Genomic DNA, 18,526 nt, shown 5'->3' with positions numbered 1-18,526 from the left:
AACTAATGGTAACTCCAGTGTTAAACTGGAAGGTCCTAATATCTTTACCAATGGGGTTTTTATAATGAATCTCATCAAGATCATATGTAAAGAGGATTTATTTTAAAAATAATTTTGCAGCAGCATGAATGGAGTTAATTTTCCTTCCATCACTAACCATGTTTCCTGAATGTATCCAGCCCCTTATATCCTTTACAAACATAGCCAATTATTTTCACATATTTTCTGTTTCATGGAATAGTCTATCACAGTAACACCATTCGAAAAAAATCTCTAAATCTCCAAGTGCGTTTTATTTCCTTTATCATTTTTAAAATTTTGCTTTGTTTTTATTGTTTGCACTTTCTGGTATAAAATAATGAAAACCCTGTTCTTGAAAATATCTTTACTTAAATCATAACTTGATCTTGGGTGAATTCCAATTCATAGATTTCAAAGTTTATTCTTTTCAGGCTTTTTTCCCCCATAAAACTAAGGCCAAAATAAATTTAAAGATTTTAAAAATCGATTTTATTTTACTAAAATGAATATTATGAATATTCTGCCTGTTGAGAATGCTAAAAATAAAACAATTAACATGAGTTATAGATTAATTTCCCCTGATACCTAAATTATGCCAATCTTTCAGTTGTAAAGTCCTGAGCACTCAATTTAGCCTGCATGTATTTTACAGATGTAGTCTCAGTATCACAGATGTAGATTTAGATGAAAGTATTCTTAGAAGAAGGAAATGGACTACATAAACTAAAAATGCTTCTGGCGCTCAACTATTGTGATAAAATTTGTCTTAAGCAACAGAACACAATCATGTTATTGGGGTATGTGAATATCTTTATGGATTAAAATACCAGGCACAAATTCTTGGCTAAATATAGCCTGTGGAAGTTTCTTTCATCAGGCTCAATACTCTTCAGGACTGAATTGCTGTTAATATAACTTGTGTCATGTGGAAATACCATTTTGATATTGAAATTGAGAGGAATGGACTTTTTTTGGTTCTTGAAGTATGCAATAGATTCCTCAGGAGTTTATGTCACTCCTATCATTTCCCTTTCCTATATGTTTTCTTCTGTTTTATTGAAAGATGGTCTTTACAATTTCATCATTAGTGTTCAATAAAAACATGGGCTGTGGATGGTAACAACGATGCACCTACCTATCTTCACCTCAGTAAACTTCACAGTCTGCCTATCCTCAGGCCCAATAAACCACTCTTAAGTACTTATGCAATTAACAGCTAAATAGTAGTGTTTAAAATGAGAAAGAAATATTATACGTTGATATGTAGGGCACAGATTGCTTAGAAATACTCTGAGCCTTCCAAAGGAAACTACTACACCCATAAAATTCAAGTCCACAACTTGTGGCTCTCCCTCTCCCACTAAATTTCTCCCTTCAATTTACAATGGAACCGACAGCCTTGGTCTCAGGCCATCAATTCTTTCTAGCACAGCATTAATCCCTAAGAAATGTCCTGTGACTCAGCTGGTACTGCTGAAATGTCAGCTGAACTTCTTAGGCACACGTACACACACACACACACACACACACACACACAGACTGAACACAGGGGCGCTTAAGAATCTGAGAAATATCAAAGCTGAAAAGTCTCCTTTAAAGGCTTTCTTTTTTGTTCTCTGACAATGAAAAGATCACTAATCAGAAGCACCTCAAGTCAGGCCAAGATTTTTTGCTGCTTTGTCAGTGTAGCTATAATAGAATTACTTACCTATTACTGCTAAATTTAAAACAAAAACAAAACCCACAACATTTTACAAGAAGGAAGTTAAAGGAAATAGATTACTTGAAGAGGTTTATGGCAAAATTTATGACTAAAAATAATCTGTAATATAGTTAAACCTTCTTTATTCACAGATTAATGTACAATAATCTAAAAGTAACACGTGCTTATTAAAGAGATGGATGAATGAATGGATGGGTGGATGAATGTTTGATTAACTGAGGTGTGAATGAATACAGCTAGCATTCATGAGGTGAAGACAGAATCCAATCAAAACACAATATTAATAAAACATTTCCTATAATTAAAAGAAAATATCTAAAATAATCCCAAAATGTTTCACCTGTTTATTTATTTATAATGGAGAAATCTGTAAATATTTAAAAATTAAGTTAAAACTATTTACCAAAACATTATTCAATTTTGGATAAAATTGATATATTTCAATGGAAAATGATTATTTTCATAAATAATTACTTTGTAAATCTATGAGCTCCTTCATGGAGCTCAAAAGGCAAAATCTGAACAGAATGTATAATCAAACCATTAAATTCCTGACTATAAAAATACATTGTAATTCCCTTTGTCCCCAAATATTAAAAAATCTTTTAAAATTAAAAATCAGAAACTCTTAAATAATCAATAAGTAATATGAGAAATTATTTCTTGTTCCAGTAACATTGGAGGGTGAATACCAAGCAGATCAACTTTTTATGTTCTTGTTCATCTTTCTGAACTCTTAGGACTTTCTGTTTTATTCATTACCTTCCCAAAGTTAAGTAATTTTAATTATGAAGTCTTTTATTATTAATAAATTTTCCTATACCTGACTGCTAATTTGCTTTTCTTGGGATTTTTTTAATCATAAAATGACATAATTTTTCATTAATAGTCAAGTTTATTTCTCTTAAATTCTTAAAGAAAACCTAAAAATCACAACTGTTAATATATTTTTGCATTCTTTTAGACATTAAAGACTTTCAAATATTTTTGCAACTGATTCTTTGCTTCAACAGGCAACTTAATTAAATTCTACTTCCTTTCTGCATGTCTGTGTGTATCTACACACACACGTATATATTCTATTAATAATATATACATTCTATTCTATTAGTTTTTCCTTTTTAAGTAGACCACAATGCACTGCTTATTTTAATGAAGAAAGATGTAAATTTTTCTTACCTGCCCTTTAAACTGCTTTGGGAAAATGAAAGTCAGCTGAACTAAATTTAGCAATTACCTTTTAGCTGACAGAGTCTTGTGATGTGGGAATCATTCTCAGGCTTGCTGGGTTCCTGCCAAGTTGTGTCATTCACAGTTTTTCCCTCTAAAGCAAAGCAGAAGATTGGTTAGAAGAATTCACGGTAACATCTGTGTAAGAAATTTGACATCAAAACAAGTTCAGCACACGGTTGTAACTTGGTAAGTAATATGTTAAGAAAGCATTGTGGTCCATTCTGGGGAGTTCTGGTCCCTGATGGACACGCCCAGATGTTCTGTGGCCTCCCATTTATTTCCATAAACTACATAAGCACTCAAGCATAGATGGTAGAAGGTTGCTACTGAAATACCTGTTGAGAGCTTTTGATTACATTATTCTTTGGAGTATTTTTCTTGAATTAATAACCATTTATTTTTTATACATCAATTAAAGTAGCTGCACCCTCCACATTCTTCACTGTTTTTAACAAAATGATTAAGTAAGCGTGTAGAGAGAACACTGAGTTGTTTCAAGAAACTCTTAAGATCCTTGACTGGGAGAACCATGATTTTCCCAGCCTTGTCATTCTAACACCTGGAGCAGGGTCTAGACATGTTGTAAAGAAGTGAACTGCACCAGAATGAAGGACTGGAATCCCTTCTAATCTGTTTACTGAAGACTAATCATCCCAAATGCTGTATCACACCATTGATAAAGCAAATTTTAAGTAATGCAACAAAAGCATCACACAAACTCAGCATGCTGTGCTGTTTTTAAAGTCAGTATTTGCTCTCATATTTGACTACAGAGAAGGCAGGTGATCATCAAGAATTATTTTAGCATGGAAACATCTAGAGTCTTATGTGCACAAACTGAATATGCTATGAGAAGGGCATATATAAATGGAAAATAAAAGAGTGACTACTTCCTTTTATTTCAGATCATGCACTATTCAAATCAGGGCTAGTATTCAAAATATTTAGCAACTACTGCCCACAGGGCCTTGACTAATGAGATAGGACTCAGCCCCTGGAGATGTTGCCACTGGAAGAATATCAGACCCAATTAAAATGCAGATGCCCTTGGTAGTTGCATCCATGGATGATCACCACTTTGGCCTGAGTGTGTTTTTCATACCCTATCCAGGAACCTGGTTTTGAAAAGAGGAAAAAGGGGGTTTGAGCATCCAACTTGTAGGTGCTGCTGGGGAGAAAGGGTACCCACAAGTTTGATGAACTGAATAAAAAATGAATTATTAACTGAATAATCCAGTTGTTCTGTCACTACAAATGTTTTATAATTAGTATAAAACATTCTATTTTTCTATATTCTGTAAAGGAAAGAGAGATATCTTCCATTAACTTTCTAAAAATAATTAGATATTTACTTTAAAATTAAAATACAAATCAAGCCAATTGCCCCTATTATTACTATGGGTACTGTAACCACAGAAACTGAAGAAAAGCTCTGGTGCTTGAAATGCTGTGGAAAGTCTTTTATAATTTGACCATTTTTTATTTCTTTTTTATTCATTCCTAGATTCCTAGATATGAAAAGATATCTAAGAGATCATCTTGACCATGGACCTTCCAAGCTAAAGTTGGGAAATTGGAAGATAGTCAGCCAATAAGCCAAAAATAATTATTTTTTTAATATAAAAGGAAATTATTCTGAATAAATCAATGGTTTATTTGTCTTAGCCATTTAAAATTAGAATGGAGCCACATTTCTTTTTTAAAATTTCTTCTATAAAATTCAAAGACAAATCAATTTGACTTTCATCCATTACTTTCTGTTGCTTTATGGCATTAGCAGCCGAAAATCACTCTTAGAGAAAGAGAACATATCATTTGCATGAGTAATCTTATGAATTACTAACCAAATACTTTGCTTTCAGACATAGATCTCCGGATTGACCTAGAAAAATAAAAGAAACCAATATTTAAGTCTAGATTTAATAATTTATATTTTAAGTGAACAGAAATTAGATCACTTAGACATGTGTGCAATGTCTTGGAGAGCAGGAATAAATTCTAAGTTCTACATATGGGCCTGAATTTTCCTGACTCTGGATGGCAAAGTACAGTTAATACAAGTATAGTCTTTGCTTGGAAGTTTCCGTGCAATATGAAGCAACTAACTTTCATAAATCTCACCACCCCTACCCTTGCAAAAAAAAAAAAAAAAAGAGTGGGCCATTTCTACATGAATGCATCTCAAGATAATCAAATAGTTCATATGGGAAAGTTCTTTTTCAAATAATTCTATTCAATAAATACAGAAAGAACATTGCAAATTGAATATAACTATTGTACAATCCCTAATAAAACAATAAATCGGGGCAATAATTACCAGTTGCTGTTAAAGTTTTTAACTGAAAGGCCGATGGGCAACTTAGTGCTGGATGGATCAGTCTGATACCATCTGAACCCACTAAGCAACTTCACAGTTGTAAAAATAGAGACAACCAGATATATGAGCTTCCAATGTAATGCAACAGGAAATATACAGTCACTGATGACCTACTTTTAAAATATATACAGATAGATAATCAAACTTGAATCTTATCAAGCCTGGAGATCTAACTAAAAATTTACAGGAAACAGAAGAGAGAACACGTGTTTAAAACACACACAAACACACACACATATACACGCGCGCACACACACACACACACACACACACACACACAAGGATGCAATCAGTAAAAGTCAAAAATATGGAAAATTCCTCAGAACGAATAATCCAGTTTCTTCAGCAAATAAATGGGGAGAAAGACCTATAAATTACGAAACATGAACAAAATGCATCACATGGATCTTCTTTAGATCGTGATTCAAATAAACTAGCTACTGTTAAAAAAGCACTTGAGGCTATCAGAGACATTTTAATACTGACTGTATACTTGGTGATATTAGGTTATTTTTCTTATTTTGCTCTAGTACAGCTGTGGTGTTGTGGTTATGTTTAAAAAAAACAATTCTTGTTTCTTAATGATATATTGGAACATGAAATTGTCTGAGATATGCTTTAAATAAAACCCAGTGAGGGGAGTGGGGAGTCAGATGGGTAGAGATGAAATAAGATTGACTATAGGGCTTCCCTGGTGGCGCAGTGGTTGAGGGTTTGCCTGCTAGATGCAGGGTACACGGGTTCGAGGCCTGGTCTGGGAAGATCCCACATGCCGTGGAGCAACTAGGCCCATGAGCCACAATTGCTGAGCCTGCGCGTCTGGAGCCTGTGCTCCGCAGCAAGAGAGGCTGCGATGGTGAGAGGCCCGCGCACCGCGATGAAGTGTGGCCTCCGCTTGCCGCAACTAGAGAAAGCCCTCGCACAACCGAAGACCCAACACAGCCATAAATAAATAAATAAATTAATTAATTAATTAAAAAAAAAAAAAGATTGACTATAAATTGATACTTATGTTAATCAATTTACACATTGGGTGAACACACACGCATAGTGTACATGTAAATAATTTTGTTATAGCTAGAGTGTTTTCCATTATTCACCTTTTTTTAAGCTCAGGGTTGTAAGCAAAAACCTATATATATAATGTTTCTTTTTTTCTTAACCATTTTATTTTGTTTTGTTTTAATTTTTTAACGCAAAATGCTTATCCAGGACAACACTTGGGAAGTAACAAGTGTTCCCAAAAAAGCTACTTATAATATTATAAAGTGAAGTAGGTGCATAATGACAGGAGAGGTTATTCCCTTCAGGGGAGTGATGGACAAAAGAATCGAGGAACTCAAGAAAGTCTTCAACTTTAACTGGTTGGAATCTGAGGAACGTGCTGATTGATTTGGCTTATGTTTGAAAATTCCTAATTCAGTCAGCATCAGGTACTTTTCCTCTCATTCATCCTCCTCCTGCCCCTCCATGTTTGGGTATCAGCTAATCTGTAGAAGCATCAATCATCAGCCAATGGCTGTAATTTTGTTTAAGTATTTGATTTGGGATTAGTGAGTTCCTTATCCGTGGATAGAATAAACAGCTACATAGGTGGGGTGATTTTTAAGACTGAGAAGAACTCTGCTAAAAAACCCCCTCTTTACTCCCATTCATGCTTAAAATGCCACTGATGTAGTTCAAGTAGGTAACTATGACTAAAATACAACTACCCTTGCCTGGCAGGTGCTCTAAGCTGTTAATCATGAAATTACCTACTAAGTATGGCTGCATGTTATATCTTTACTGGGAGAAAGCTTTGAGCAGGAAAGGAAGGAAAGACTATGAAAGCACAAAGTGTTTTGTGGAAGGAAGTAGTTGGGGGAGGAGGGGCGGCAAGAGCTGTCGAAAAAGACTACATCCAGAAAGAATTTCACATGTTAACAATTTTGTCTCAGACCATTCCAGAGTGCAAGGAAGCCGTTCTTCTGTATCATCAGCAACCAATCTGGAAATTTCCCCATAAACCAACTTCCTGCTGCTATGTATTTCCTGCTTATTAGTTAAAAATCCCATTACCTTATGCAACATGTGTGTATCGCGTCCTCTGGCAGCTTGATGTGCTGAATATAAAGCCAAACCTGACCTAAATAACCCAAATCTCTTTGCAAACACATTTTTATTTGGATTAGAAGAACTCTAGAAGATTAATAGTTCACCGATAGAAACATGTTTTCGAGTAGGCTTCCACTTTAATCTGAGCCTAGTTTAGACACATGTTTCTTCTTCTGAAAATTTAATTTTCACATCCCTGTCTACAGGAATGTCACAACACAAGTTTCCTAAGCATCAGCATAAACATAAATGTTAGCAGGGTAAAGCATACCTAAATTTGTACATGACGATTTTTTTAAAAGCGCTTTGACAGGAAACCCACGAAAATATTCCATTCAACATTGTAGAACTAAGAGAACATAAAGTTTTCAAAGTAAATTTGACTTACTTTCTTTTTGGTTTTGCATTCTCAAAATGAGAAACTTCCTGTAAAATAAAATAAAAAGTAAAATAAAATAATACTACCTCAAGAAATCAGAAAGAGAATTCAAGTATAGTTTATCTTTGAGTATAATCCAAATGCAGTTCATTTTTGCCTTTTCCTAGTAAAATGACTGTATTTTAGTAATTTATTTAGTAGAATCTTGCTTCTAGTTTTTACTTTTTTCTCTCTTTGTCTTTGTAACTTTGATAAATGTTTACCTTATTGTAAGTCCGTGACAGTTAGTGAGCAAGTCTTTTAAACAAAAACCTGTAATTAAATCCTTGTAGCCTCAAGTTTATATCCCCCTTCAACCCACCAAGACCAGGGGGAGAGACACATACCAGAGTATGTTAATTACATTACCTTTCTTTAAGAAAGATGGAAAGTAGCCTATCACAATACCCTAAGTGTGTTGAAATACACCTGTGATTCATCTGACCTTTTTCTTCAGAGCCGCTGATGCTATGTAAAATCCCTTATACTTCTGGCAGAAGAATATGTTGCCACGTCTTTCACCATCCTCGAAAGAGCTTAAACTGCTTCCAGGCGCCTTTAAGAACCCTTCAGATTCTCTCTTTCTCATTCATCCACTCCTTCATTCAAAAACCATTTCTGTTTTTGATGTTCAGTGTTTTTTGAACACCTACTATATGATAGGCAACAGACCATGTACTGAAGGGTTTTGTTTGGCGAGGTAGGAATTTGTGTAGTAAAGAACATTGAGACCAATATTCCACGTAGTGAGAAAAACACAAAAGCAAAGGCTGGAAGGAGTGGTGAACAAAAATCAGAAAAAGGAAAGTTTTTTTTTTTAATTCAAGTATGGTTGACTTACAATATTACATTAGTTTCAAGTATACAGCATAGTGATTGAGTATTTTTTTTGCAGATGTTACTCAAAGCTGGTTTTATTATTCCAATAGTTGAGTATTAGTCTGAGCACTGTAAAATTCAGGATAAGATTTCCCCTACATAGTAACTGAGGGGGACCTTTCTCAAACCCTTATTGTGCTTTTATCAAGATTTAACTTCAAAGACAATTTGAATTACCTATTTCACATTGTTGGGTAGAACTGAAAACCCATATACTGAAATAATCAGTCCCCAACTTGAGAAACAAGTTTTGCCAAGTTAAGATGCTTGTGGATCACCCAGAAGACAAGGTCTTATAGAAGAGATCTGGGGGTGAAGGTAAAAATGTGGGAGTCATGAACCAAGCCCTGAGGTGAATTGGGATATCAACAGACTTTGAGGACTTAATGGTTAGATTGATCACTCCTTCGATTCTCTATGCTTTGTCTTCAGGGGTCCTAAAAGTAATCAATCTCTATCCATGGTCTTTTTATGAAGTTTTTTCAGTCTGGTCTAGAAGTCTCCAAACCTCAGTCCGGAAGCGAACTGTATCCTTTTCACCACAATCAGAGGACACAAAAGCTTTGTGAGGGTCATCAGGAAAGGGGATGGCCACCCATCTTTGTAGTAGCATTTTCCTGTCATACATATTTGGAATGTAGCTAGGAAGGAGCAAACTCCATGTTCCCATAATCTATGCAGTTTGGGCCAGTTATGTCTCAATAATCAGAATCCATTGTCATGAGTCTCATTAATTTGTTATGTGAGTTTAGATAAATTTCTTTGGATTGTGAATCTTGCACTCTTCAAAATAATTCTACCTCTTTTGAGTACAAAGAGGAAAGGTGTCTGGTCTGGAGTTAAGCAGTACAGAAGGTGGATTTGAAATAAGAAAGATAGGAAACATTAGATATCTTTTGCATTTGTTATCATTTGAATCATAGTACTTTTCGAATCCACTTATTATATCAATAATTCATTGTTTTTTGCTACCAAAGAGATTTAATTCCAGATGACACAAAACTTGTGTGCAATTGAGCCCCAAGTGTTTGAATTGGGGCAGAGGGCATATTATTCAAGCACAGCCTCTTGCTTCAGCTGGGTGAAGCCTTAGCTAAGTTAATAAAATCAGATGTTGGACCAAAACTGGTTAAATATGCGTGACTACTGATTGTAGTGAAAGGGACACAATTAGCTTCTGAGCTGAGGTTTAGAGACATCTGGACCAAGACTTGAAAGAATTTCATAAGACCATAGATGGAGACTGGTTATTTTTAGAACATACGTTGTCACAACATTCTCTAGGGACTATCTACTTTGTTCTATTTTACTGGAATCCGGGTCATCCAATATTTGCTTGTAATGAATCAGCTTAAGTTTGGGGATCTTTTATTAAAGAGTAATGAATACTTTGAAAAAGATTTTGAGCTAAAACTTCTTTTGAATCCTTATTAAGATGAAAGAGTTAATGTAGTTCTCCTTAGGTAATCTTCTTCCTACAAGAGGGTAGGGAGAGTCAAGCACACTAAATTCAGTCTCAAGTGTGATTAGATGAAGGAAAGGGATTACTCAAAAAGGGCAACATCTACTTATAAGAATAAGACTTCTGTTCCCTGGGTGTTGCTTAATTGTAGATGACTACTGAACTTGTTAAGCAATTTGTAGTACTTCTTGTACCAAGCAGTCTGCTTACATAAGCAGACTGTCATGTACTTTGAAGTTCAGACCCTAGGTTCTTTATTTCTGGAGGGACAAGTCAAGAAGGACTATACATAGCTTTATTTTTAGAACTATATTTATGTGTGTGTGTCTGTGTGCGCGCGTGATACTCTGAACTACAAAAGGAAAATACCATTTCAGAGTCAGTGAAATCATTCTGTCTAGTCCATTAATTTGACTCTTGCCATCAATACCAGGTAAAACTTGCTCCTGTTAGCCTTCATTATCCCCTAAGTCAAGCACTAATCATTAGTCTTACCTTTCATTCACTAGGGAGTTTGTGGCTTAATTTAATTGTTACCCCTGGCAATTTTTAGGAAAATAAAAAAATATGAAATGTAGACAAATTATTATAAATGGGCCAGTGGAAACTAAAGAATATGTGCAACCTATGTTATTTTTCAAGTAGATGAGAGTAGGCTCTAGGAGCAAAGCATTTTCACATAACTATGAAACTAGGTCAAATTAAGGAAAATTTAAAAACAATTAGAAATGAAGAAAGAGAAGGTGCCATTTAAAAGAATAGAGAAATTTTGGATACCAACTGCCATATTTCTATTCTCATGAGGTGGTTACAGTTGACTGTCCTTTGGGATTGCGTCTAATATGTGCCTGTTTCTTGCGTTATTCGTTTTTAAATCTTACTTTCAAATCACGAAGTCAAAAGGAAAAATGAAGTGAAGAATATGTCAGGAGTTGTTGTTGCCCAGCTAATGGAAATGTGAAAGGTATTTCTGCACAGAGAATAATGACTGACAGTAAATGATGGTGTAAATCCCATGGTGAATTTTTAAGACTGAAGAGCTCATGAGATCTGACCTTTGATTTACAAATGAATAAATTGAGGTCCCAGATGGTAAATTGACTTGTCTAGGGTCACACATGCAGTGCTTTACCTTGGTTAAATGCTAGTCATATTTTTCATTCTAATGTATTCTTTAGAATCATATAATTCATTCATTCATAGATTTATAGTTCATTCAACAAACATTTATTGAGCATCTATTATGTACCAGACACTTTTAGAGTCAAAAAAGAATTACAAGTGGTTCTTCTCTCAAATATCCACCATCAATGACCGCTGCTCTCAGGATCCTGTTGGATTCCATGATTTTCCTAATTTTGAAGATTAAATGAGCTAGCCTTTATAAAATCCTTACATGATTCCAAACACATTGAAGATACTTACAGATGTTATTTCTCATTAGATTAATTATTCATTAATAGTTACATGGAATTCTGATAATGAGGTAAGAATTGAACATAAATACAAACACACACACATATTGGCATACATACATATAACTTATTAAAATAAGCTAACCCAGTTTCTATTTTATTCAACTCATTCTCTTGCAAGAATAAAGATAATTCACTTGCATAACTAAAATTATTTTAACTAATATCAAAATACCGTGATTCCAAGAATGCCACATCCAAACTGAATGAGTTTATGTCTGGACATTTCTTAACCTCTTGGGCTTCAATAAAGTTCCCACAGATGTTCAAAAAAAGAAAGGGAAATTCTGTGAATTTCCCTTTAAAAAAATTCTAATAGACATCTGGAAAGAGGATGCTTACGATGCTTCAAATTTAATAAAGTGGGCTAATTTTGCAGTGCACTGAAAAGCCACCAGAGAGATGAAAAAATGTATACCCAGCTTTTAGCTCTGTTCTCAAAACAAGGAGGAAGTTTGTGTGCTGGATAACAAACCATCACCCATGTGAAGGAGTCCTGCCACCCATGAGGTCCTCCATCCTGCCTCTACACCTGATTACAAACATGTGGAGAAAAATCACATGAAGAAGTCTCCTAAATTATCGAATAGATCACACCACAAAGAGAAATGTTAGTCAATATAGCTAGTCTGAGCCCAGGTGGTTAAAGCAAGTTACTAAGAATGACAAGACTTTTAAATCTTATTGCTTTTCTAATTTCTTGATTTAACACATTTGCGAAATAATAATGGCAGAACACTTATGGATTATCAAGCACACTTCCAAATGCTTTACATGGAGTAATTCATTTAATCCTCCCAACAATCCCGTGAGGTTTATACAGTTATGTGTCTTCAATTTATACATGAATAAACTGAGGCACAGAGCAGTCAAATTCTTGCCTAAGGTCACATAACTAGTAAGTGGTAAAACTGGGATTTTATGCCTGATGCCTTAATGAGTACACAATGCTACTTCAATACTTGACTACACAGATACAAAATCTACCTGTCATCTAGATCAGAGATCCCACAAACGAACTGTTGGCCAGAAGAGAGAGTGGCTAGAGAAATGTAATACTATATGCCACTACTAAACAAAAAACTCAGAAAGTACTTTTATCAAAGTACTAATAAGAATAATTTAGTATTTTTTGCACATAATTCTTTTTCTTAATTGAAATATAGTTGATTTACAATGTCGTGTTAGTTTTAGGTGAACAGCACAGTGATTCAGTTATATTTAGTTATGTATATAACTAAAGAATATATATGTAAGAATCTTTTTTAGATTCTTTTCCTTTATAGGTTATTACAAAATATTGAGTATAGTTCCCTGTGCTTTACAGTATGTCTTTGTCGGTTATCTATTTTATGCATAGTAGTGTGTATATGTTAGTATTATTTGGACAGTATCTTGATGTGTTTTGAAGACACTAATCATTTTGTGAATGCCATCATCATCATCAAAGAATGCCCAGTAATTTATGACGGCACATTTAATTAAAAATGGGCACTTCAGGAATCATTGAATTTAGATGAGAGATTGCAGATTGGAGACCCCCCAGTATATTACTGTAATAAAATTATGGTTCTCAGGGAAAACAGATTTTATCCCCCCATGAGAATACAACGAAGAAGAAGAAGCAGAAGCAACCTCAGCTCATTGTGATGGGAAAAGTAGACTTTCCTGCCAGCCCACCCAGCTTCTGTCAAAGAGTAATAACCCTATACGCTAATGAATTCTGATTTCCCCAAGAGAAGCAGGTGGTGTATGGCATCCCAACATGGCTCATCATCTCAGGGCAGATCTTATAGCTTGTAGTGCCTGGAGAATGCACGGGTACTGTATCTAATCCATGAGGGACAGAGCTGGTAAATTGCATAGAACTTTGCCATTTGTCTACTGGTGTGCCAAGTGAGCTTTCTATCAATCCTGAACTAACCAACTCCTCTCACAGTGTTATAAATATCCAGGATGGCAAAATAGGTTACTTAGAGGATGGTTATTTGCATTATAAAAGATTCTTCCTTTTCAAAAAGATTCTTTTCCAGACTTCCTTTTTTTTTTTTCATGGAAAGGCATTTTATTTTAAATATAGCAGTGTGTACATGTCAATCCCAAATTCCCAATCTACCCCTCCCTCCCACCCTTCCCCCCTGGTAACCATAAGTTCATTAAGTCTGTGAGTCTGTTTCTGTTTTGTAAATAAGTTCATTTTTATCATTTTTTAGAACTTTCTTAAGTATCCTTAAATGTGTTCTGAATTATGAAATTATATTTACACAAGGTTTTAGAAAGGGGAAAGACAACTAATGTTGAGATTTCATGTTGCCTGCCATTTATATCATTATTTTATTTAATCCTCATAGCCACAAATGGAACAAAAGCAAACCAAACAAACTTGCAAGAAGTGTGATAGGAAATAAGATGGATAAAAATATCAACTTCCATCTTTACAGTGGAAAAGCACCGAACTGGCACTCCAGAACCTGGCTTGATTTCCCAGGTCTGCTACTAAACTGGGCCAGTTCCAAGAACCCTCTCAGAACTGTCTCTACATCAATAGTGAACAAAAACTTGAAAATCCCTTCCAGTAAAAACAATCCATGTTTCCTTATCTATAATATTTCAATCCAAATTCAGTAGGGATGACAAAAAGTTTTAAGAGAAAATTAAAATGGGAATGGGCTTTTTTGCTTTACAGCTTTTTCTTTAAAACATGAATAAAGAGATAACCATGGCTTTCATTAGATTCAATTAGTAATTATATCATGAATTTAGGAAATAAAAAAGAGAATAGGGCATAATTAACCTCAATCTATTGATTATATTTTATTTTAACATAAGTTTCTATTTATGGGAGGAAACTAATTAAAACCAACAGAAAGTGTTCACATATGAATTGGTGGCAGAAGAATAGCTGTATGTGATCGTAGATATAATGGGTAAAAAATAAAAATGAAAGAAAAGTGCAGTGTTTTTAATGAAGGTGATCTATGTTTTATATGTCAACTTGTTATGAGTCATTTCACAATCTAGAAATCAAGAAAAGGATTATAGGCACTGTTTTGACACTGACTCCTCTTGTTCATAGTTTGATGAAGACCTAGCTTATGGGATGCCATTGTTAGTCTCATTTTCTTCATTTAGTGTCTATGTTATTAATAGCTATGTCAATGCTGACGTTAATATGGAGACAGAACAAAAGAACTCCCAATTTTAATAGTTCAGAGGCAAGTAAGAAATGCAGCTGAGTGTTTAGAATACCAACCTGGGAGTCACCTACCTTGACTTCATTACTCACCTATTCTAAGATATGTCACATTTCAGTGTCCATTTATCCATTTATAAGACACTTGGCTATAAGTGATTTTTAAGGCCTTTTCTGGAAGATGCTAGGACAATGTGCAGGGATAATGTCTTACCTTCCTTTCACCATTTTTAACTGTAGTTCTTCCTTTTCAAGCCCAGCTTAAATCTCACCTTCTCCACTGAACTTGCACCGTTAAACCACAAACCACTATCATGTTCTTAATCATAACACATTATTGATCATTTACTTTGTGCCTGCCACTGTGCTAATAATGTTAATTGCACTGTCACTTTTTATTCTCAAATAATGAATGAGAATAACAAGCAGTTTCCTCATTTTATAGGAGAAGAAACTGGGCTTAAAGAATTTAAGGAACTTGTCCAAGATCACATAGCTGGTAAATTTCAAAGCTGGCATTTTTATAAAGTTTATTTGACCCTCAAATGTTGTGCTCCTGACTATTACATTATTTTTTTTTTGAAATTCCTTCTGAGAAATATTGTAGAAGTTGGGCTTGATACTTATCATACAGCGTTTAATTACATAGGGTCTTATTTTATTCTCTAGATATTTTTGATATTCATATTTCTACTGTAGTTGACAACTGTCATTCACTAAACCTAAAATCAACGTGTAGAAGAAGGAGGAAGAAGAAGAAGAAGGGAGAAAGAGAAGGAGAAGTGAAGGCGGGAAGGAGAGCAGGAAGGAAAGAAGGAAAGAGAGAGAGAAAAAAAAGAGAAAGGAGAAAGAGAAAGAAAGAAAGAGAGAGGGAAGGAGGGAGGGAGAGAGAGAGAAAGGACTCCCATTGTTACTAGGATGAGATATATGGCTTAGGTCTTATCCATCACATGGGCAAACTTAAGACACTGATTCAAAACTGACTAACATAGGAGAAAAGATAAGGTGTGGGCATCCATTTTTAATGTAGCAAATCTCAGCAGAGATATGTGGTTCTGGAGCCTACTGCTATGATAGCAGCTTCTTGATTTGGACACTTCCTGATGGTGGCAGAAGCAACAGCTCTCTTGGGGGTGGCGAGTTTTGTAGTGTGCTTCTCAGTAATTTCTGCAAGCTTGGCTAGAGTATCTATCTTCAGCCTCCCAACAATTCTGAGATTTCTTTAAGCTGTAATTCTTTTCTTTCTGCTTAAATTAGCTAACATGGATTTGGTTACCTTCAAATTAATCCTGATCAATAACTTATCAAGTTAATTTTAGGTCCTGTATTAGTTATCTATTGCTATGCAATATATTACTCCAAAATGGAATGCCTTAAAATAATATTCATGGATTATCTCACAGGTTCTGTGTGTCAAGAATATGGGCGTGACTTAAACGGGTCCTCTGATTCAGGCTTGCAGTCAAGTTATTGGCCCAAAGGTATGAGGTTTCATCTAAAGGCTTAGCTGGGAAGAGTATCCTCTTCCAAGCTCACTCAGTGATTGTTGGCAGCATTCTGTTTTCTGAAGCCTGTTGAAATGAAGGCCTCTGTTCCTTGCTGGTTGTAGGCTGAATGCTGCTCTTGGTTCCTTGCCACCTGGGCCTCTTCTAGATGTGATCTTGCTTCACCATAACGTGCAAGCAAGAAAGTAATGGAGACAGTCCTCTTGCAAGACAGGAGTTATAGTCTTTTATAACTTAATCATGGAAGTGACTTCCTATCACCTTTGCCAAATTCTATTGGAATCAAGTCTCACACAAAGAAAGGTGAGTATTACATAAAGATGTAAATACCAGAAGGCAGATGTGATGGTGAATTTTATGTGTCACCTTGGCTTGGCCACACAACCCAGGTATTTGGTCAAACACCAAGTGAAATTATCATTTAAGTCAGTAGACTTTGAGTAAAGCAGATTACTTTGTATAATGTGGCTGGACCTCGTCTCAATAGTTGAAGATCTTAAGACAAAAAAACTGTAGTCCCCCAAGGAAGAGGGATTCTGCCTCTAGACTACCTTTTGACTCTTATTACAACATCAGCCCTTCCCTGAGTCTCTAGCCTGCTGGCCTGCCCTCCAAATTTCAGACCTGCCAGCCTCCATACTGGCATGAGTCAATTCCTTAAAACAAATTTCTCTTTCTATATATCCACATCCTATCAGTTCTATTTCTCTACAGAGCCCTGATTTATACAAGAGGGTTCATTAGAGGCCATCTTAAAAGTCTGCCTTCCACAGTTCCAAAAGGAAAATATAGTGTTTTAGGTTAGAAAACACTCCCCCTTCCGAAAAATTTAAAATGTACACATGGAACCATTTTAGAGCAGCAAGGGACCTTGGAGACCATCTAGTCTAACCCTATTATCTTATAGAGGTGGAAACAGAGAACCAGATAGTGTAATGACTTATTCAGCGCTATTTAGGAACAAAGCCAGGGCAAGAACTCAGTTTTCTCTCTTAATGTCCTTACCATGGCCCCATAAATTCTCCTAAGTTGAGAGCCGAGAATTGCACTAGTCGCCTGAAGACTGATTATAGTGAAGGAAAATCTTCGTGGGCAGATGAACTACTGATCAGCTGGGTTGTTCTTCCCTTCAGTCGCTCTTCCGATAGCGGGTAATGGTTTTGTGCCGGTGCCACCTCATCCTCCAACCCAGATTCCTTAATGATCAATGGCGTTCACAGCCAAGATGGCAGGCTGGGTCATGGATCCTGCCAGTGGCTATGGAAGAGAGCAAAACTAACTGGCCAAGGAGGGATGAAACCCTTGACCTTGGCCTCATTAGTGCTGAGCTCTAACCAACTGTTAGACATGTATTGTACCATTTGTCTTTAAAACTCTGAATCTGCTATATTAAGCTCTTATTAACATCTGGTAGCTGGGAACAATTTAACTGATTTCTCCAGTGCTTTTTATCAGTGCAGAATGTTGATGAATGTGAGTACATTAAAAAATTAAACTTGCGTTTTAAAATATTTAAGTTAAAATGGACCCCCCCCCAAAAAAAACAGCACCTGAATTATACATTAGGCTAACAAGAGCCACCGTGATTGATAGATTTTCTTGTTTACTGTTATTTACACATGGAAGGAAATCTAGAAATGAATGTCAAACATTGCACTCAAGCTGGGTGTTCATGATTTGAGGCAACTTGTGGAGATTAAAATCTTGGGTTTTCTAATGCGCGTAACAATGAACCCTGTTGCTTCTTCTTGTTCAGCCTGGTAAAAATCAATGTTTTTAAGTAAGGAGTGTTGATTACAAATTATTTTGAACAGTTATTTTATTTTATTTTATTTTATTTTTTTTTTTAAACATCTTTATTGAAGTATAATTGCTTTACAATGGTGTGCTAGCTTCTGCTTTACAACAAAGTGAATCAGTTACACATATACATATGTTGCCATATCTCTTCCCTCTTGCATCTCCCTCCCTCCCACCCTCCCTATCCCACCCCTCTAGGTGGTCACAAAGCACCGAGCTGATCTCCCTGTGCTATGCGGCTGCTTCCCACTAGTTATCTATTTTACATTTGGTAGTGTATATATGTCCATGACACTCTCTCACCCTGTCACATCTCACCCCTCCCCCTCCCCATATCCTCAAGTCC

General features: G+C 35.5%; 1 protein-coding gene across 1 annotated transcript in view; it reads right to left on the bottom strand.

The window, feature by feature from the left end:
- Positions 1-18,526, bottom strand: part of SAMSN1 (SAM domain, SH3 domain and nuclear localization signals 1) — a 139,344-nt gene that overhangs the window by 102,583 nt on the left and 18,235 nt on the right. The window contains exons 3-5 of the mRNA XM_061192708.1: positions 7,837-7,874; positions 4,822-4,859; positions 2,982-3,068 (exon numbers count right to left, since the gene is read on the bottom strand). Coding sequence (XP_061048691.1) covers positions 2,982-3,068; positions 4,822-4,859; positions 7,837-7,874 — 163 coding nt within the window. The remainder of the gene's footprint in view (positions 1-2,981; positions 3,069-4,821; positions 4,860-7,836; positions 7,875-18,526) is intronic.

Source organism: Eubalaena glacialis, chromosome 6 (genome assembly GCF_028564815.1).
Source record: "Eubalaena glacialis isolate mEubGla1 chromosome 6, mEubGla1.1.hap2.+ XY, whole genome shotgun sequence".
In the NCBI taxonomy this organism is placed as follows: Eukaryota; Metazoa; Chordata; class Mammalia; order Artiodactyla; family Balaenidae; genus Eubalaena; species Eubalaena glacialis.
The sequence above is the reverse complement of the archived record's forward strand: the minus strand, read 5'-3'. Positions and strand labels throughout refer to the sequence as shown.